The sequence below is a fragment of the Helianthus annuus genome, chromosome 13 (genome assembly GCF_002127325.2).
Source record: "Helianthus annuus cultivar XRQ/B chromosome 13, HanXRQr2.0-SUNRISE, whole genome shotgun sequence".
In the NCBI taxonomy this organism is placed as follows: Eukaryota; Viridiplantae; Streptophyta; class Magnoliopsida; order Asterales; family Asteraceae; genus Helianthus; species Helianthus annuus.
Genome location: NC_035445.2, coordinates 158439314 through 158462474, shown reverse-complemented (window position 1 = coordinate 158462474; position 23161 = coordinate 158439314). Strand labels below are relative to the sequence as shown.

General features: G+C 39.2%; 1 protein-coding gene across 1 annotated transcript; it reads left to right on the top strand.

The window, feature by feature from the left end:
* The first annotated feature begins 16292 nt into the window (after positions 1-16292).
* LOC118485509 (putative disease resistance RPP13-like protein 1) lies at positions 16293-18641 on the top strand. The gene has a single exon (XM_035981685.1). The coding sequence runs from the start codon at positions 16475-16477 to the stop codon at positions 18509-18511; it is 2037 nt and encodes a 678-aa protein (XP_035837578.1). The 5' UTR covers positions 16293-16474; the 3' UTR covers positions 18512-18641.
* Positions 18642-23161: the final 4520 nt, after the last annotated feature.

The window sequence follows — 23161 nt, the reverse complement described above, 5'->3', positions numbered from 1 at the left end:
ACTACTCCTTTCATCTTGTTAAGTGATTTATCCCGTTCACCTACATCCACTTCTGACTCATCATCCGATGTCTCATAGTCCTCGATAATTGGAGGACTTTGCTTCACGGATGATGAAGTTTCCGGTTGCTCAGAAGATATATTTGAAGAATTGTCCGGTTTGAACCCTAGGCCAGCAGCAAATTCCTCAACATCAAGAGGCACACTGGGTTCATACCGAGGCATTTCATCCTCATCAGGCATCTTAGTATAATTGTTCATCAAGGGGGGCGGACATTTCTTATACCCTATGCCTTTCTGATTTCCCTTCGGTTGTTGAACCTCGATGATGTGATCAAGCACAAATTGGGAGTTAGAATAACTATCCAATTTTTGTTTGATCGCATCATGCTCACATTGGGCAATGGCTAATTGCTTCTTAGTTTCTTCCACAATGTTAATATATTCATTTATACTTACTTGCTTGTGGTAAACTACTTTGTTAACCTCGGACACATTTTTCTTTAATGTTTCTATTACAGATTTAAATTCTTTTTCATTCCGAGTTAAAGCCATGTTCGCCTCTTTGCATTTCGACAGTTCAATAACCAAATTCTGATTATGACTATGAATCTTTTCTGATTCAAGCTTCATATCAGCACATGATTTACAAACACTAGGAGCAGGAGGTTCAGAATTTACCTGACTAGAAGAGGCTGAACCGTTTGCCATAAAGGCAGTTTGAAAAGAAAAAGCTCCATCTTCAGAAAATAACTTCTCCATTTCCTTTGATGCAGTAGCCGCCTTTCTAATCAGAATTGATTTCTGACATTTAAGCTCATCAGCTTCATTCAGTAGATCCTGAATATCATCATCTCCTTCCTCCTTCACATCAGGCTCTGAGTGATTATCCCCAGAAACAGAGCCTTCTTCATCAGAACTTCCAGAATAACCAGAACTGTCATCACTTCCAGAAGACTCTTCTTTATTAACATGCTCGATGATCTTTGCATAACAAGCTGTTCCACTTCTCTGATCATCATCACCAAACTGAACTGACAGTCACATCCCTCATCTGCTTGAACAGCCAGAGCCCGATTGGGATTTGAAGTTCCAGGCTGGCCCTGATTGTTATTAACTGCCACCATCCTCCTCTCACGGTTCTCTTGCTGGGCATTCACATTTGTAGTACTCGTCTGGTTTCTGAAAGGGTTGTGATTGCCATGTTTTGTTGGTAGAGTGCACTCACGTTTGAAGTGCCCTTTATTACCACAGTTGAAGCATGTCACGGCGTTGATATCAAACCCATACTTCGTATCTTTCTTTCCTTCCAACGAAGTTCTACCAGTACGAGCCATAAAGTCTTTGGCCCTTCTAACCGCACTTGCAAAAGCCCACTTAATATCCATCAACTCCATTTCTTCCTTGTCGATCTGTTGATAATCTTCATTGGTCATGTTGATGTTTCCAAGCTGACCTGCTACCAATCCACAGTAAGCACTGACCATTGTATTAATAATTTCCATGTGCTCCTTAGCAACTTCAATGCTGAGGTGTGAAAGGTTTGAATTATCGACTCGGATTATGTGAGGATTTTGAGGTTGAGGATTGTTTGTATAATGAGCCTGCTGTTGTTGTTGTGGAGGTTGAACTTGTGGCTGTGTTGGAACAGGAATGTAAGACCTCGGATCGAATTGAGGTTGTGGTGGAGCAGCCGTTGACTGAGGAAACGGAAAGGAACTTGTGTTGGACACAAAAGCAGTCTGCAGTTTAGGTTGCTGTTGCTGAGCTGCAGCGGATCTTGCCAAAGCATCGAAGCCTGGAAGGTACATTTCTGTATTCTGAGGAGCTGGAGCACGCCTTGCTTTCCTGATTTCTTCATCATTTTTATGTTCCAGCTTCTGAATGAACTCGTAGATGTTAACCGTGTCTAGAGTTCCAGTGTGCTTCAACAACTCAATAAATGAACTCCATTTTGGAGGCAAAGCGTCAGCAAACCTATTCACCATGTCTTGTTGAGTAGAAACAACCCCATAAGCACACATTTCACTGATCAGATGATAGAAACGGGTTGTCATATCATTTAGAGTTTCGTTTTCCAAAAACTGAAACGATTCAAACTCTTTCTTCAACAAATCATGACGAGACTTTCGAGCAGCTGCATTGCCTTCTCCTCTAGCTACTAAGGCATCCCACAACGTTTTCGTGGTCTTGCAGTAGGAGAACTGATGATAGATATCTTTGTTGAGTGCTTGTGTAAGTGTAGCAAAGGCCTTTTTCTCCAATTCATAAGCCTTCTTGTCATTTTCCAGCATGTTGGCATAACCTTCTGAAGTGGACGCAGCAGTTTCAAGATTAGTATTGAATGCATTGATGAAACACGTCCAAAGATCGGTGCTTTGCCCTTGAACATACGTGTGAAAACGGTTTTTCCATGATGGAAAATCGTTCATATGGTTCAACTTCGGTGGACGATTGTTGCTTCCCGTTTCGCTTTCACTAATCAAAAGGTTTTGAATGCTTTGACTTTGATTGGATACCAAAGCCCATTGACTTGGACTAATTGATGGCGGTGGAAACATACTTTTTGCCCAAGCATCAGCAGAAGTTAATTCTTGACTAGATTGTGAGTTCAAACTCCAATCCCAAGGACTTGTACAACTCATTTTGATCAATTATTAATAGATAACCTACACAAACACAAACTGTTAAATGCAAACAGACCCGAAATGAAAGACACAACCAGGTTCGAAAGATCAATACTTGTTCGAATGATCAACAGTGTTCGAACGATCACTGTTGAGTTTCGAACAATGACTTCGAAAGATTGACTTCGAAGGATTGACCACACGAAGGATCCTTATCTTTCGAAAGATGATTTCGAAAGATTCTCCTTATATTTCGAACACAGATCTCGAAAGATTCACCAATACGAAGGATCCTTATCTTTCGTAGAGTAACAGTAGCTCGAAAGATGTATCCTACGACAAGATTCCTTGGCTCGAAAGATAGAACACAGGCTTCGAAGGATATTCGAAGGATGGGTATCTGTCGAGCCTCCTTGATCGAAAGATTATCTTTCGATGTCGAAGGATGTCTTTCGAAGAGCTCTGACACAACTGAAAAGGTGACAGGTTGGTGAAAAAGGTGACAGGTTGGTGTACGAACTTTCGGCAGAAGGGATGTTCTGCACACGATTTTTCACCAACTTTTTGACTTTCAAACAAGATTTCCCAAAAAGGCAAATCTTATCCAACAAGTCCAGTCACCGGAGATAACCGGAATCTTGGCCGGAAAATTCAAAGTCACTTAAAAACAAGTTTTCAAGTTACCCAACCCAACCTAGAACACTCCCGAAGGTTTAGAACTCGTTTTTCAGTTTTAAGATACAAGAAAAACCACCAAAACGGGTGCTAAACCTAGTGTCCAAACACACCAAGAACTTGAACAAACCCGGTTTTAAACAAGGTAAAGAGCCACGGCTCTGATACCACTTGTAGGTCCCTTTCACGGAGGATGACGAACCTAAACCTTGTTATACAAACCCACTAGCGAGTGCGGAATCCAAGCTAGTAAGCAAACCGGGATGAAACAAGTATAAACACAAACACACAAGGTTCACCGATTAACACCACTGTATTAATACGTATGAAGGTTTCGGTTACAAGCACAATGTTTACAAATCTAACTTGCAAACTCTCAAGTGTGTGTGTGTGTTTTCGGACAGAATGCTCTGAAGAACTCTATCTTGCTGTCTGTCTCTCTAAGTGTCTCCGTGAAACACAACACACTGCATGGGTATATATACACCCAGCCCAGCATGTCTGACCGAAGGATCCAATAGATGTCACGAAGGATCATCTATCGATGTTGCACCTATCGAAGGATCAGGAATATTGATCGAAAGATCATCTTTCGATCAAACTTCCATCGAAGGGTTCACAGTGACCTCGAAGGACTATCTATCGAGGTCCATCCATCGAAGGTTCAACTTTCGAGCTCATCGAAGGATCTAACTATCCTTCGATGAGATATCCTTCGAACCAGACATTTTACATTCACAAACTGTTTGGCCAAGTCAAACTAGGAGGATAGTTGATGTAACACCCCCAAAATTCCACCTGCGGGAACCCCGCGAGGCGTGTTACGCATCAGAGTTCGAGCCACCAATCACATTGAACCAATGATAAATATTTAGATAAGTCATGACATTAATTATCAAACAAGATGTCTTCATGATATCAATTCTCAAAAGTTGTGTAGCGGAAGCATGTAATCGTTTCATAATAATAATCAAATCAATGTATTGTTTATAAGTGAATCCAAGAGTCTCGATCCATGACCACTCCAGCACTTCCAGATAGCAAGTCCATGTTCCAAGGTTAACGACCTACAAGCATGCAAACAAGTGTGTCAGACTACGCTGGTGAGTTCAAAGTGTTGCTTACGTGTTATGTTACCAGTTATATGTTAATGCGATTTAATGTTGCGTTACGATGTTGCTCATGTTAGATACCCTAGGGAGTGTGCCCATAAGTATCCGGGGAGTGGGTACCCCTTAACGACCGTTTGCTATGTTGCCTTCGTTAGATACCCTAGGGAGAGTGCCCATATGTATCCGAGGAGTGTGCCTCTAACAACCATAGCCATACCCAGATAATTAGTTCACGCCCGTCCTTACGGCCCGGTGTGAGGTTTCCCACCTAATAGCGCTATCAACTAATCACCCCCATTGCCCTCCAGGCAATAACCAAAACCGATTAAGTTATTTACCCAATGTTTCCCTTCCAAATGTTTACCAGTTGTCCCAAACCACCGGGACGCATGCTTGAGAAAATGCAATGAACTCACCTGGGATTGCTCGGTATGATATACAATAGTTCAATTAAGCTACAAAGTGATCAACCACGTCCTATCACAGTTACCATACAAGTCAGGTTTGGTTCGAGTAAAGCACGTCTAGTTACACAGAGTTAATCACGTTACGGACACATATAGATCATGGTAAACAGGTATCACATATTGTCAGTCAAGTTCATATCATGCTAACACGTATACACAACCAAAGGTAAAGCCCAGTAACAAGCGGCCTAATATCTAAACAGAAAACGGCCCAACAAATAGTGTTCAAGTCTGATTAGAAAGCCCAATCATAAAAATACTCGGCCCAAACAAAAGCCTTGTGCGACTGAACTGGATTGTGCGATCGGCCTTTGGGCTTGTCCGGCCCAAATACTAAATCGACATTTCTTGTGCGGTCCGACTAATACCCATCATGCTACCTCCTAACATTTAACAACACAATACTAACCAATATAATCTATCCTTCATTGGACTCTCATTTTCGTAATAGCTAATTCATTTAATGGATCTCGGCCCACTATCCATACATTCGTTTAGTGGATTAGAAGCCTATCGAAATAGCATGATATTACTAATTTTGATCATAGTTATTATTATCAAGAATTCATGAAATCAAGTCAATCTGATCATAAGCAACTTCATGTTATCACAAAACTTCTATCACCTAACTAAGATAATTGAAATTGATATTCCATATCCTAACCACCCATCGATTCTACTGTGTGGATGAAACTTCCCAACTTTCACATATATTCATAATTAACAACATTAAAAATCCACCAGTTAACCCCCTACCCGGCCCGAATCAACCGAGCCCAGTTCCCGTGTGGCCCAAGTAAGTAAACGACCAGCCCAACTAACATACCATGGAACAGTCTCGTGCAAGTCTTACTTGATCAGTTTATTGGACTTTCAATATTTCAGCAATTTCTAATTATTCAAACACCATGGTAATCAATATTTCAGCAATTTCTAATTATTCAAACACCATGGTAATCATGCATATATAATTCCTATATAATTCCTACAGGTTTCCTCTATAAACATGCTCATATGTGATTCACAACAATTTATTTAACACACAAGATAGTTACACTCACCAAGATTAGTAAGCCGAGGGGGGTATAGGCGCTGATCAGGGCTTCGCACCAATGAGAGAATTGCCATCGAAGATTAAGAGAATTAGGGTTTGAAAGAGTTTACAATATGTTGATACGTAACACACATATGCGTGTATATACATTAATAAAAGAAGCCAGCCCAAAAATTACTATTCAGTTGGGCTCTAACAGGCCCAAACATGGATCCGATGCTCATATGATGTATCCGGTGCATCGATGGGCTCAGTTTTGGGCTCCGGGTGTGGGTGCGTGCGCGTATGGGCCGATACGAGTAATGTAGGGATTTAAGGTGTGAGCATGCCACCCATATATGTGGCCAAAATACAAGTATTAACAGTTTTAGTTTAACGGAGAATTATAACAGATTCGAGCGTTCTAATACACATGAGAGACACTACAAGGAGTTAAGATCACAAGATAAACGTTACTAATCTTAGAAGTTCAGGTTGTCACATCATCCCCAACTTGAAAGAAATTTCGTCCCGAAATTTGACAAGTAAGCACAAAGAAATGAAGTGGAGAAATCAATGTTGCTGTGGATTTTGCTCAGGTGTCACATCCTCCCCATGTTACAGAAATTTCGTCCTCGAAATTTAAGCTATATTATACTCTAGGCTCCAATTATGGGTTTGTCGATAATTCACTAAACACGTAGTTAAATACGGTTTCACGAAAGTTCACTAAATAATATATAAGTCATATAGCATATAAAGTCAGATAACATATAAATTCACATAAGTTATATTTCTTTATTTGTTCAGGAATAGTGTTCTAATTGTTCATCAACGTTCGAGTACAACCCATGTGTAATTCCGTAATTCCCCGAATTACCGTTATGTGAGTGTTATGCATGAATGAGTGTTTGAGGTAATAGAGTTTGTGTTAATTGTGTTAAACTAAAAATGTCTTGCTCCTAAGTAGAAACACAAGTTGAGTTAATAGGAGCTTGATAATGAAGAATGTTGTGACAAGTTATGCTAAGCTCAAGAGATGCTCACAAAAGTTGAAATACGAGTGTGTCGTTCATCTGTATGGCATTGCCTGATGCATTTAACATGTGCGACCAGGGGGGGGTTGTTGCACTAAATATAACTTGGGTGAGCTATACGCCTTCGAATTTGGGAACTTGCCAAAAAGGCAGTGTTTAGTTATCATGGATGTTGTATATTAAGTAGCCAACACTTCACGAAGCAAGTGTATCTAATGTATATCTAGAGCTTACCAGAATTGAGGCGAATGTCGTACATCATAAACGAAGGGTCGACGAGATAAACCGAACTGGAAATGTGTTAAGGTAGTTTGTTACAGGCTAAAATGCTCAACCCTCAAATCACGTGTGTCGGGCGCATTACCAAGATTTTCTCGAAGCAAAATATGTGAATGTGATAAAGTGAGTGTAAGAGATATATGTTTATATATGGTATCGCTACCGGCGATCAGAACTGGTGCAGTCACCCCTATCGAAGATCAAAGGTGATGCCATCGTATGTAAGAATTCGAGAAAGAAAATATAATTTCTTGGAACAGGTGATTCAAGAAATCCAATCAATCGATTGAATGACAACTCAAGTTAGGCATTAATCCCTATTTCAGACTGGTATCATCTTGACTCGTTCGTTCAGAGGGAAAAGAGATTTTCAGTTGATATTGATCGTGATAATTTGGTCGCAGTTGGTTGTAGTAGATGACCAGCCATCGGTCAAAGGGAGATAAGCATGGAACAAAGAGGTCGATGAAGCTATACATGAGTATGGTGCTTTCACACAAGAGGGAATTTTGACCTTGGCATGCCTTACGTAAGTAATAATTTTATTTTTTTATGTTATTGCACATTGATGATCTTAAGTATGACTCATTCCTCGAGTGACGTTCGTAGAGAGTGATTTAGCCAAGCGAGGATTAGCGTATAACAGGGCTATGCAAGAACTATGGTATTTATTTTAGCACAACAAGATAAGACGCGAAGAATATACCAAAACGCGGTTATCATCAATCTGTTCCATTTAATTGTTTTAGAATCATGAGTAAAGTAGCAAATCCGATGATGATGGTGTAGTTGGTTGCACACACAAACGGTATAAGTAGAAATAAGGTGACACTACCGGTCATTGGAAGCGTTACATTGAGGGTGTTGACACAATAAGAATTATGTTGAAGAGTAACGGTTGGTCGAATTCATAGTGATCCGGTTTAATCGGAGCATTTTCCACAGTCATCGAGCCTGCCGTATGCGAATAAGAATGGTTTACTAAGATCTATACACGAAATTGAGTGTGTAATTGGTCGAACATGTATGAAGCCAACTTTGAAGGGTTGAACTAAGGCGTGTGTATTAGGAACATCAAGTACGTCACCAAAAGGTTTCATTACAAGGACACGAAAATATTTTCGAAATGGTATGGTCATAAAATAATACACAACCATCCTCAGAGTACAAGAAGTGATCACTACGTATCAAAAGAAGAGTTTATCAGGTTATTTTTAAACTAGAGCACAATGTTATAGGAGTTTATGCGTAGTCAATCGAGAATGTAGTGTGACCATGATAATGGAATGATAGGTTTATCTATATCAAGAACAGTATCTAACTGTCACCTTAAACGATAAGCGTCGGCCAAGGCAAGGGCTAGGGGATAGACTAGTTTAGAGAGGAAAACTGTTATGTAATAGCAATTCTAGCAATACAAGGAGTAAGATTATTGTTTATATCATCATGTTTATCCGGGAGTTGATTAACTTATACCTCCGTCCTCCGTTGTCTCTCATGGTTCTATATAAGAGAAGGGGACAATCTTAAGGGTCGAAATGGGGTAAAAGTCGAGTATCACATTGAAATCTACAAACTACCAAGTTTACACACAATAGGGCAGAACCCTTCTCACGCTCGATAAGCCTCACTGGGACTTGCATGCACCCCGCGTTATTATTAAGTGTGCACCCATAATAATAAGGCAATTTGCATGCTTATCTCAGTGCCTCTTAGCTTGCGCTCAAAGCTTCCCCCCGTTCAAACAACACAACAGATGATATCACAGTTCTATGGTTTACATGAGTCAAAGAGTAGTGTCACACTATCGAGTCACTATGGTGTTAAATGTTTCAGTTCATGTGTGCTGTGAGTGTGTGACTGCTAAGCAAGTAATGCAATGAGTGAGAGAGACGAACCTTGCAATCTGGAGCTGAGTGTCATGATCGATTTTCGAAGTTGTTCGGTTATAGTCTGGTTTTACAAAACGTTTTAAAACCTAGTTCACTATAACCAGTGGCTCTGATACCAACTGTAACACCCCCAAAATTCCACCTGCGGGAACCCCGCGAGGCGTGTTACGCATCAGAGTTCGAGCCACCAATCACATTGAACCAATGATAAATATTTAGATAAGTCATGACATTAATTATCAAACAAGATGTCTTCATGATATCAATTCTCAAAAGTTGTGTAGCGGAAGCATGTAATCGTTTCATAATAATAATCAAATCAATGTATTGTTTATAAGTGAATCCAAGAGTCTCGATCCATGACCACTCCAGCACTTCCAGATAGCAAGTCCATGTTCCAAGGTTAACGACCTACAAGCATGCAAACAAGTGTGTCAGACTACGCTGGTGAGTTCAAAGTGTTGCTTACGTGTTATGTTACCAGTTATATGTTAATGCGATTTAATGTTGCGTTACGATGTTGCTCATGTTAGATACCCTAGGGAGTGTGCCCATAAGTATCCGGGGAGTGGGTACCCCTTAACGACCGTTTGCTATGTTGCCTTCGTTAGATACCCTAGGGAGAGTGCCCATATGTATCCGAGGAGTGTGCCTCTAACAACCATAGCCATACCCAGATAATTAGTTCACGCCCGTCCTTACGGCCCGGTGTGAGGTTTCCCACCTAATAGCGCTATCAACTAATCACCCCCATTGCCCTCCAGGCAATAACCAAAACCGATTAAGTTATTTACCCAATGTTTCCCTTCCAAATGTTTACCAGTTGTCCCAAACCACCGGGACGCATGCTTGAGAAAATGCAATGAACTCACCTGGGATTGCTCGGTATGATATACAATAGTTCAATTAAGCTACAAAGTGATCAACCACGTCCTATCACAGTTACCATACAAGTCAGGTTTGGTTCGAGTAAAGCACGTCTAGTTACACAGAGTTAATCACGTTACGGACACATATAGATCATGGTAAACAGGTATCACATATTGTCAGTCAAGTTCATATCATGCTAACACGTATACACAACCAAAGGTAAAGCCCAGTAACAAGCGGCCTAATATCTAAACAGAAAACGGCCCAACAAATAGTGTTCAAGTCTGATTAGAAAGCCCAATCATAAAAATACTCGGCCCAAACAAAAGCCTTGTAAGACTGAACTGGATTGTGCGATCGGCCTTTGGGCTTGTCCGGCCCAAATACTAAATCGACATTTCTTGTGCGGTCCGACTAATACCCATCATGCTACCTCCTAACATTTAACAACACAATACTAACCAATATAATCTATCCTTCATTGGACTCTCATTTTCGTAATAGCTAATTCATTTAATGGATCTCGGCCCACTATCCATACATTCGTTTAGTGGATTAGAAGCCTATCGAAATAGCATGATATTACTAATTTTGATCATAGTTATTATTATCAAGAATTCATGAAATCAAGTCAATCTGATCATAAACAACTTCATGTTATCACAAAACTTCTATCACCTAACTAAGATAATTGAAATTGATATTCCATATCCTAACCACCCATCGATTCTACTGTGTGGATGAAACTTCCCAACTTTCACATATATTCATAATTAACAACATTACAAATCCACCAGTTAACCCCCTACCCGGCCCGAATCAACCGAGCCCAGTTCCCGTGTGGCCCAAGTAAGTAAACGACCAGCCCAACTAACATACCATGGAACAGTCTCGTGCAAGTCTTACTTGATCAGTTTATTGGACTTTCAATATTTCAGCAATTTCTAATTATTCAAACACCATGGTAATCAATATTTCAGCAATTTCTAATTATTCAAACACCATGGTAATCATGCATATATAATTCCTATATAATTCATACAGGTTTCCTCTATAAACATGCTCATATGTGATTCACAACAATTTATTTAACACACAAGATAGTTACACTCACCAAGATTAGTAAGCCGAGGGGGGTATAGGCGCTGATCAGGGCTTCGCACCAATGAGAGAATTGCCATCGAAGATTAAGAGAATTAGGGTTTGAAAGAGTTTACAATATGTTGATACGTAACACACATATGCGTGTATATACATTAATAAAAGAAGCCAGCCCAAAAATTACTATTCGGTTGGGCTCTAACAGGCCCAAACATGGATCCGATGCTCATATGATGTATCCGGTGCATCGATGGGCTCAGTTTTGGGCTCCGGGTGTGGGTGCGTGCGCGTATGGGCCGATACGAGTAATGTAGGGATTTAAGGTGTGAGCATGCCACCCATATATGTGGCCAAAATACAAGTATTAACAGTTTTAGTTTAACGGAGAATTATAACAGATTCGAGCGTTCTAATACACATGAGAGACACTACAAGGAGTTAAGATCACAAGATAAACGTTACTAATCTTAGAAGTTCAGGTTGTCACAGTTGACTTGGTCAAACTTACAAGGCTAACTTGGACATCGTTTACATATAGACCGAATACAGACAAAGTACAGACACAAGTGCACCAACACATCATCATCATATCATTTTCGTCACCATGTCATCATCATATCATCTTCATCTTCTTCTCTTCATATCATCATCATCATATCATCTTCACATTGAGAAGTCAATCCCCTATACATTTCCCTAGCAATTTCAAAACACTATTTTTGAAACTATACTGTGATCAGAGATAACCCATCACCTTAATGGACTATTTACACATTAAACCTAGTCACACACATACAAAATAACCCTGATTTCGAGTCAAGAACCCATTATCAAAGTGATTTGTGTGTAAAAATGTTACCTTTGGTTCTGAGCTTAAAAGGGACTTTGAATTGCAACATGGTTAACTGGAATCAATGATAAATTCAGCCAGGAGTGTTTTTCAAGACAGAATAGGGTTTTCGATGAATGGGTGTGATGAATAAATGACATTTATTTACAGTTATACAAAACAGGTGGAGGGTTTTGATGGCGATGTTGACCCAGAAGTCTTGCTCCATAAAAATTTCAGTATCTTTTCGGCTAAGAATTTTATTGATTGTGATCGGAACGACGTGTTCCTGTGGATCCAGATGCTTCCAACTCGGTTCAATGTGGTCCCTGGGGTATTAAGGTCATTTCACCACTTCTGTAACGTTGAGGTAACGGCAGAGTTATTGATTCCAATTGACAACCACAAAGACTGAAATGGATTTTTTTTTTTTTTTTTTTGGCAAATAGGGTCTGTATGTAAGAACTAAGAACGGTGTAAATCAATTTACTCTAAATTTAACGACAAGGTCCAAATACTTTTCCCCGATTCCAAAGTTACCACATTCCGTCGTAAAAATATTTTGGCAAATTACCTAAATTGATGCATATACACGCTTCTACCTAATTGTATTCCTCACCCTTGTGACCCACTCTGTAAATAGATGAAGAAGCCATCATGAATCCGGTGTTTGTTTGTACGCACCGAATAACCCGTACACCCTCTACCACAGAAGGGCGAGCCAGTGGTGAGCCAAGGAGACGGCGATCAGTTTTGGTTGATGATCCACAAACCCCCCAATCCCAAGGTTCATATTTCTTCTCATTTTTGTTCCCTGTAAACATCTTATTATTGTATCTTTGTATGTGTTTTTCTGTTGTATTGTAATTCTGCACCTAAATTACACCCATTAGTACGGACATTCGTGTATGCTACAGCGTACCGATACCTTCTGTAGGTCCAGGTTTCGGGACCGAAACCGTGATTTTCATGTTCATGTTCAAAGATGGAAGAGATAAGAGAGATGATAACAAACAAACTTTGTATTAATCCGGTAGTAAACATTACAAGTCGGCCCGGTTACATGACAACCGAACTAATACCAAAGAAGTATACATCCGGGGAGAAACCAAGTGGTGATTTCTCCCGGTGAGGTCTCAGACCTCCATTCTCTCTCTAGCACACACTTGTGCTCTCACTCTTATGTTGCAAATGACAAAGTGTTGGTATTTATACCAAAACACAGGCTGCAGGTCGAAGGATCAGACTGACTGGTCGAAACATCATCCTTCGATCAGACAGTCTTCGAAAGATACTCACATACCTCGAATGATATCCTTCGATATCCTTCGAGGTCCATCCTTCGATGGGTATCTTTCGAGCTCATCGAAGGATATTCATAATCCTTCGATGCCTTATCCTTCGACACCAATAACAACACAGCAACTTTGTCTAGCAACACACACACAGTCAAACCAACAACCCTCTCGTTTGACCACTTCAAACGAGCGGGTCTATACACGTTTGTTTGACCGTTTCACTAACTATTACAAATTCAGCATAAAATAAAACTAATCTATTCGACAAGCATCGGACACAAAATCTGCATCAACAAATTCCCCCTTGTCCGTTGCTGTCGAATGCTGAAAATGCAATTGCAATCAATCTTCAGCCAAGTATTCATCTTCTCTGTGTAGACAAATTCCCCCTTGACCGATGATCCAGGTAAGTAGCATCCTGATGCTCATTGTATAAGATTTCCCCCTTGAAGTACGCGTATCCGTGTTGAGTGTTGTGCAATTTCCTCAAAAGGATCAATTGACCGATCTTCCGCTGATCTTCCAAAACTCCAACCGGCATATGATAAAGGTTCCATTCTTAAACAACTGCATCAAGTCTTGATCTTCAAGTGTCTGTGCAAAACATTCCACGCTGAACCGTTTGAATCACCAGAAGATCATAAACTCTACCACCTGAGATTGCGTTTAGAATTTTGCCGAAGAAATTCAACAAATGAAAAAAAATTTTTATCCCCCCATTTCTTTGGCAAAATCTCTAAACCTTAACAGATTCTTTCCACTTCAAAGAAACTGTCGTCAAATATTCACCAATTCCCTCCACCAAGCGGAACTGTTGTGTTTGGCCCATAATAGTCACGTTACCATGTTTGTCATTGCATCGGTAATCGTGACTACCCCACATTTTCAAACATCAAGTCTTCATCATCTCTTGTGTTCATCATGCTGCATCACCCCGCGTGTTCCCAAAGCCCGTACGAATTTTGATGTTGAAACTTTGAAGCCCGGTATGAATAATCCTTGCGAACACCCGACCCGACTCCAAGTGAATTAAATGATTAACCCCAACACACTGTCTGAGTTCATAAAATTCCACAACATCTGGATCCTTCGAAACATCTGCATCAAACGAAAGATAAACACCAAGACAGCTTCGAAAGATGATCTTTCGAAGTCTTTCGAGCACATGTCACATATCTTTCGAGCATCTTTCGAGCACATGTCACATATCTTTCGAACACCTTTCGAAGTTGGACATGGCTGATCCTTCGTACACTTCAGAATTGATCCTTCGAAGTCTTTTTGATCCTTCGAAGAACTGATGATCTTTCGAGCACTCCTGTTCATCTTTCGAATCTCCTTGATCGAAGGATGATCTTTCGAGATCGAAAGTTATCCTTCGATGGTTCTGACACAAGGACAGAAAGTACGACAGGTGTCAGAAAAGTTGATGTGGTAGGTGACCAACTTTGTTTGATCCTTCGAAATCTGGTCAATCTTTCGATGGACAACCAACATCTTTCGAGACTTGAAGCTGTCAAGAACATCATGAACACGGAGGACTGTTCATCTGCAGATCCGACGAAAACACTTGTACACGTTGCTTTGACGAAGAAAACTTGAGTATTTTAGAGAAAAACATAAAACCCAACACCCGGTTTAGCACAGATCTGGATATCCGGGTCCAGATCTGGGTTTTTCTCATTTTCACCTTTTTACATCTTGAACAAAAACCCACAAAAATCACAGATCTAGAGCACATGTGACTTAGTAAACGGTTAGTTTTACTAAATCGGGCACCATGGCTCTGATACCAATTGTAGGTCCAGGTTTCGGGACCGAAACCGTGATTTTCATGTTCATGTTCAAAGATGGAAGAGATAAGAGAGATGATAACAAACAAACTTTGTATTAATCCGGTAGTAAACATTACAAGTCGGCCCGGTTACATGACAACCGAACTAATACCAAAGAAGTATACATCCGGGGAGAAACCAAGTGGTGATTTCTCCCGGTGAGGTCTCAGACCTCCATTCTCTCTCTAGCACACACTTGTGCTCTCACTCTTATGTTGCAAATGACAAAGTGTTGGTATTTATACCAAAACACAGGCTGCAGGTCGAAGGATCAGACTGACTGGTCGAAACATCATCCTTCGATCAGACAGTCTTCGAAAGATACTCACATACCTCGAATGATATCCTTCGATATCCTTCGAGGTCCATCCTTCGATGGGTATCTTTCGAGCTCATCGAAGGATATTCATAATCCTTCGATGCCTTATCCTTCGACACCAATAACAACACAGCAACTTTGTCTAGCAACACACACACACAGTCAAACCAACAACCCTCTCGTTTGACCACTTCAAACGAGCGGGTCTATACACGTTTGTTTGACCGTTTCACTAACTATTACAAATTCAGCATAAAATAAAACTAATCTATTCGACAAGCATCGGACACAAAATCTGCATCAACACCTTCTAAACATATATTTAGTTAGTTCTATGATTAATCCTAAATACCAAAGAAAAGACATCAGTTATTGGTGTTGATTTATCAATCAATAATAGATGGGTAATTTTTAAAAGAAAAGATGGGTAAAATATTATTAATTGAAGGTATAGTTATTTTTTTAAAACGTTTGTTTTATATATGTCTTTTCTCCATTTATTTAAGGGTTCCTGTCAGATTACTTTCTCGGTTTTACGTTTTTTGTTCAAATCAAGTTATAAGCAAATGAATCAAACCAAACAAAAGTCCAAAATCATTTTATTAAAATGTATAGGGGACAGTGTAGGCACCAGCTCGGGATGCTGATTGGTGATATGAGATCTGAGTGTGCAAAACAATGCTTGAAACTTTGACCACTAAACACAACTCAAGTCTTCACACCAACATCGTATTTGTTAGATTTTGTGTGTGTTGGATATCCTATGCATGTTGTTTGTTCATACGTTTTACAAAGGTTCCATTTTATATAAATAATTAATAAATGTCTTCACTCCATTTTATAAAGGTTTATGTCAGATTACTCTCTGGGTTTAAGTTTTTTTTTTTTTTTTTGCAAATCAAGACTTAAAATACTTAAAAGGACAGGGTAGACAGCACCACAGGATGCTGATTGGTGTTCCCAGATCTGAGCGTGCAAAACAATACTTCAAACTTTGACCATATATCTGAACCAGTAATCTACACTTACAACTCTTCACTCTCAAGCTTTCACAACATCATACCTTTCATTTACAATCTCACCACCGTAAGCAACCAACCAATGGCTGAACTCGTGCTTTCTGCCCTCCTCCCTGTTCTCTTTGAGAAGCTGACTGATGCAGCTTTCAAAACCATTGCTCGCCACAAGGGGATTGATGCTGAGATCAAGAAATTGCAGAAATCATTAATCTCCATCCAACTTTATCTTACTCATGCTTCTCAGATGGAGATAACTGATCCACCTGTGAAACAGCGACTGAATGATCTCCAGCATCTGGCTTATGACATTGAGGACCTCCTCGATGGTTGGGCAACCGACGCTATGGACCCTGAGTTCAAGCAAGAGTCAGAAGGCATCACCAGCAAGGTAAGAAAGCTAATCACCCCAACTTGTTGCACAACTTTCTCACGGACTACTACTATGATTGCCGAGTTAGATGATATTTCCACCAAACTACAAGATCTAGTTAAGGAGAAAGATAACCTTGGTTTAGATAATCTTGGCTTGAAAGCGGAAGAGGAAGCTAGGCCAAGAATTATTAATAACAGAAGATTACAAACCTCTGTTGTCAACCCATATAGTATTGTTGGGCGCCAAGCTCACAAAGATGCACTGGTTCAACAGCTATTGTTACCGGCTGATGAACCATGTGATCAAAACTATAGCATTGTTCCCATAATTGGCATGGGTGGAGTTGGGAAAACTACTCTCGCTAGACTTGTCTATGATGAACAACAGGTCAAGGATCACTTTGATCTAAAAGCATGGGTTTGTGTCTCTGATGAGTTTGATACCGTTCGTATAAGCAAAGAGATCTTTCAATCTATGGCAAACAAGGAAGTTTCAGATTTTAATCGGCTTCAAGAAGCTCTTAAAGATCATGTAAAGGGTAAAAAGTTTCTGTTGGTACTAGATGATATATGGAGCGAAAGTTATGAGGATTGGGAAACCCTCATCAAACCGTTGTATACATGTGCTCCTGGAAGTATGATCATCATAACAACACGGAAGGATCAATTGCTCAAACAGTTGGTTTACAATCCTCTACACAAGCCTCTACACAGCCTCTCAGATGATGACGCTTTGTCTTTACTTGCTCGAAATGCGTTAGGTGTAGATAACTTTGATTCACATTTGTCGCTTATACCATATGCCCAAGGTATTGTGAAAAAATGTGGAGCATTACCTTTAGCTTTAATAGCACTTGGTAGATTGTTGAGAACAAAAAAAGATGAAGCAGAGCATTGGATCAATGTGTCAAACAGTGACATATGGAGATTAAAAGTTAAGGGTGGAATTCTCCCGGCCCTAAGACTAAGCTACGATGATCTTTCGGTACCATTGAAGCGGTTGTTTGCATACTGCTCCTTGTTTCCCAAGGACTACCTGTTTAACAAGGAGGATCTGGTTTTATTATGGATGTCAGAAGGGTTGTTGTGCCAGCCAACTCTGATCGACTCAACAGAAGAACTACAATTGGGTCACGAATTCTTTGATGAGTTGTTGTCAAGGTCATTTTTTCAACATGCACCTAATAATGAATCATTATTTGTGATGCATGACCTCATGAATGACTTGGCGACATCTGTTGCTACCGAGTTTTATTTAAGGTTAGACAACGAGTCAGAGAAGAATATTAAGAAGATGAAGCTAGACAAGTACCGCCATATGTCATATGTTAAGGAAAAATATGTAGCTTACAAGAAGCTCCAGGTACTTGAAAACACCAAATGTCTAAGGACATTCTTGGCAACATCTGTTGGGGAGGTGGAACGTGGGCGGGAATTTTACTTATCCAATAAGATTCTGACCGGCTTGCTTCCTAAGTTACCATTATTAAGGGTTCTAAGTTTGAGTGGCTTTGAAATAAGTGAGTTACCGGAGTCCATTGGTACTTTGAGGCACTTGAGATATCTTAATCTATCTCAAACTCATATCACACATTTACCGGGAAAGGTTTGCAATCTTGTTAATTTACAAACGTTGATCCTGTTTGGTTGTGATGAATTAACTGAGTTGCCCAACAACTTCCTAAATCTGAAGAACCTGCAACATCTTGACGTTAGGACACCCTGCTTTCATTTCAGATGCTGTTAGAGATTAGCAAGTTGAAAAGCCTACAAGTTACTCTCTCGAAAATCGATATCGAAAGTGAAAGCGGAACTGAAATAGCCAAACTTAAAGACTTTAAGAATCTATATGAAAAAATTTCCGTTAAAGGTTTGGAAAAAGTGAAAAATGCAATATATGCACATGAGGCGAACATTTCACAAAAGAGGCTTAGCGAGTTAAAGCTTGTATGGAGTAATGAGCTATATAATTCACGAAATGAAATACTTGAAAAAGAGGTCCTAAATGAGCTAAAGCCTTGTCAAGATGAGTTAATAAAACTCAAAATTAGGTCATACGGGGGACTGGAGTTTCCAAAGTGGGTTGGGGATCCCTCGTTTCTTCATTTGAATCATGTGTCAATAAGTGGTTGTCAGAGATGTACATCAATACCGCCACTGGGACAACTATCATCACTTAAGGAGTTGTTTATTCAAGGCCTAAATGCAGTGGAAGTTGTGGGTTTTGAGTTATTTGGGACTGGTCAAGCATTTCCTTCACTTGAAATTCTGAGTTTTGGTGATATGTGTGGATGGAAGAAATGGTCAGGGGCTGTGTTTCCACGCTTGCAAAAGCTTCAAATATATAGTTGCCCTAATTTGGTTGAAGTCACACTTGAAGATATCCCTTCATTGAATGATCTAAGAATAGGTAAATGTGATAGTGGTGTGTTGAGAAGTCTGGTTAAAGTAGCATCAGCAGTCACCAAGTTGGATATAAATGGTATTTCAGGGCTTAATGATGTGGTGTGGGGAGGTGTTATAGAGTGTCTTGGGGCAGTTGAAGAATTAAGCATACGGATCTGTAATGAAATAAGGTACCTGGTGAAATCAGATGCAGCTGCAAGTAACATTCTTGTGAAGCTGAGTAAATTGGGAGTGTATGGTTGTGGTAATTTGGTAAGTTTAAGAGAGAAAGAGGAGGATAATTGTAGAAGCAACCTTCTAACATCTCTTAGGACGTTGGATGTATATAATTGTGAGAATATGGAGCGTTGCAGCTGTCCAGATGGCGTTGAGGAGTTCAGGGTTGAGAGTTGTAGGTCAATGACAGTTGTCTCGTTTCCAAAAGGAGGACAGGAGAAGCTCAGGTCACTTAAAATCTATAATTGCTGGAACCTATTGGAGTGGGGAGGACAAAAATTGAACATCAACAACAGAAGCAGCATGCCCATGCTTGAATATGTATGGATATATCTTTGGCCAAATCTGAAATCAATCATTGAATTGAACTGCTTGGTTCATCTCACTGAATTGAGAATAGAAGATTGTGAAAGTCTTGTGTCATTTCCAGACACTTTAAAATCGTTAAAGAAACTGGAAATAATCAGGTGTCCCAAATTGGAGGTTTCCTTTCTTGGTAAAAATTTGAGATCATTGAAGCAAGTGGAAATAACAGAGTGTCCAAGAATGGATGCTTCTTTACCTGGTTGGGTTTGGCCTCCTAATCTGCAATTCTTAGTAATTGGGAAGTTGAAGAAGCCCTTCTCCGAGTGGGGCCCACAAAGTTTTCCAACCTCACTTGTGAAACTATCCTTATACAGTGGTGATGAAGATGGAGGTCGTAGTTGTAGTCAGTTTTCTCATATTCTTCCTTCATCTCTTACTTCTCTTACCATATTGGGATTTGAGAAATTGGAATCAGTTTCAATGGGACTCCAACACCTCACCTCCCTCCAATCTCTCACTTTTAGTTTTTGCCCTAATCTGAAGAAAGTGGCTTCCGATCCCCAGCAACTCACCTCCCTCCACCACCTCTCTTTTGGCAAATGCCCACAGATGACGGATCTACCAGAAATGTTGTTTCCTTCACTCTTGAGTTTACACATCAGGTCTAATTGCCCAGGTCTGAAAGAAAGATGCAGTAAAAACGGGAGTTACTGGCCCCTCATCTCCCATATCCCCTATATTGACATGCGATGGAGTTAATACGAAGGTATCTCTTCCTCTACCTCTAATGATTAAATGTTATGCTTTTTTTTTTCTTTTTTAAAACAAACGCTTTTAAATGTATCTCAAATATATGGTTTACTGCTTTCTTTTTGTGAAAATTGTTCAACTTAATATGTAATTATTGTTTATACCGGTATGATATTGATGTTTAATGCTGGTTTGATAATGTTTGTACAACATGTTTAAATACAAATGGGTTTATTGGATCGAATTTCCATAAAATATATTGACTTTTAAGCATCTGTTTCTCTATAGTATAATACTTTAATTTTGGTATGACCTTTTAGCTTTCTTTTTAATATCACAAGTTGACCTATGAGTAAACTGACCATGGCTGATTAATTTGATGCTGCAGACTCAATTGTGACGGTAAAAACGGGAGTTACTGGCCCCTCATCTCCCATATCCCCTGTATCACCACACAATGAAGTTAAGACAAAGTTATCTCTCCCTCTGCCTTTAATGATTTTAAATTTAATAACTTATTTATAAAATTGTTTTTCTTTAAATAAACAATTTCAAATACAATCTCAAATATATGGTTTACCGTTTCCTTGTGAAAACTGCAATTTAAATTGTTCAACTTAGTATCAAATTAATGTGTGTACTAGTATGATAAGGCCAACTAATATTACCTGTGTTTCAAGAGTAATGTTCTTAACTTTAAACCCATTACAGCCTATCTAACTTCAAAAGGGTTTAGTGGATTAATTTTTTTCATGAAATATGTCTATTTTTTAACAATTAGTTTATATATACTTAGCAAAGCTATATTAAAAGGTTATTGGTTTTATTTTAACTTTTGTTTCTTGAGTTTATGTGATTATCTTCACTCTATCTATATTTGGTAAATCAAGATCTGAGCTCATTTATTTTGAAAATTTATTTTAAATTCTTATCAAATGAACGAATTATTGAATTATTATTTAGTTATATTTTCCAGCTTGTGACTCACAATTGCAGAGTTCCTATGTATTATTAGTGTGTTTATCTGTAGACTAATAGCTTAATTTTGATATGATCTGTTAGCTTTCTTATGTAATTTGACAAGTTGATATATGATGAAACTGACCATGTTTATATCCATGCCAGATTTGATGCTACAGACTCAACTGTAACTGGAAGATTATAGTGCAGCCTTCCTTTTTGTTAATCTTCTTTTTTTTTCAATATCTATTAGTGATTTGTGAATAAAAGAACCAGTTGACTTAGATTGCATTTTGTTGGTAATGGGTTGTGTTTTGTTTTGTTTGTAATGGGTCGGATCACAGATTGTCTATCGTATGTATACATATCGTACTCTATTTATTGTGATTGGTGCATCGCTGTTGTTAGCTGTGACTATTTCATCCGTTTATCTGACCAAGATGTTAGTTTTACTCTCTTGTGATGGCCTGCGGTAGAATCGAAGATCAGCTTTTCGTTGGTTTTCTATTCCGATTCTAAAACATAACTAGTAACAAATTCAGACTTGTGTGTGTCAAATACGAGTTGAGTCAAAATACGTCTATGCTTGTTTAAAATTCAAATTGAACTCGAAGATTTGAGTTAAAATTTTATTTGAACTGAAGGGGTGGATCCAAATTTGACAGTAAAAATTTCAAACCACATATTCTGCAAGTGGGGCTAATGTAAAGACAATGGTGCCTTTCAATTGAACAAAGGGCCTCCATTTAATGACAATTTCTCCTCTCAATTCTCTAAAGTTAAGCTAAAACCTACAACCCTTTTCTAAGTTGTGAAGGCATCGGATTCTAATGAACATTACCCTAGAAAACGTAAATGTGAACCATTGGTTGTACATCCTAGGGATGAGCATTTGGTACCGGTACCTAACCATACCGGGTGTATTCAGTACCGGTACTCGTACACACTTTCCCCGTTTTTCGGTGTGAACCGGTATCGGAACCGGTATATTCGGTACCGGTACCCACTTTACCCGTTTTTCGGTACCTACCGAACGGGTACCATGCTCTATCCTCAGGTTATTTTGATTATTGTTCTATTAATCTGTTGTTTAGCTCACCCCCGACATTTGTAGACTGTCATAAAAAATATTCAATAACAGACCCATATCAGAGGAGTTAAGACAGAAAACCAGCAACTTAATATGACAACTGGACAAACGGTGCACTTATTACCAGAAAGTAAAACTAAAACAGATATACATAATCCAGGAAACCAATTTACAAGAAACCCAAAAAATAAAAGCAAACGAAAGCGCAACACTCGGTCATCCATAAATTCAAACAAGTCATTTCCGTCCACAAATTCTTAAAACACACAATGCCTTAATATCAATGTATTTGGAAAATGAGACTAATAAACTAGCTTACAAGCATCCTCCTATTTCGCTGCCTATGCAGCAGTTGTTCTTGTTGAGTGTGTTTTGGTATAGCAGAACGCCCGTCACTTTGAAGGGCCCGCTTAAGTTATTTGCAGGGGTAAAATCTTTCTCTTGACGATTAGTGCAGTCTAATGGTTTCCATAATCCAAAATCCGACAATTTCATGTGCCTAAATTTATCAAGCAGCAAGTTGTCGGGTTTAATATGCCTGCACAAGTTTGAAAAAGATTATATATGTGGGAGAAACTTCCCATATGTTTGTATGAAGTGACGTATAAAAAACATTGTTTTTTGTATCAACCTACGAATGTAATTATGTTTCTGTATTCGATCGCCAAA

Coding starts and splice junctions, on each gene's coding strand:
- LOC118485509 (XM_035981685.1), top strand. CDS start 16,475: ATGGCTGAACTCGTGCTTTCTGCCCTCCTCCCTGTTCTCTTTGAGAAG.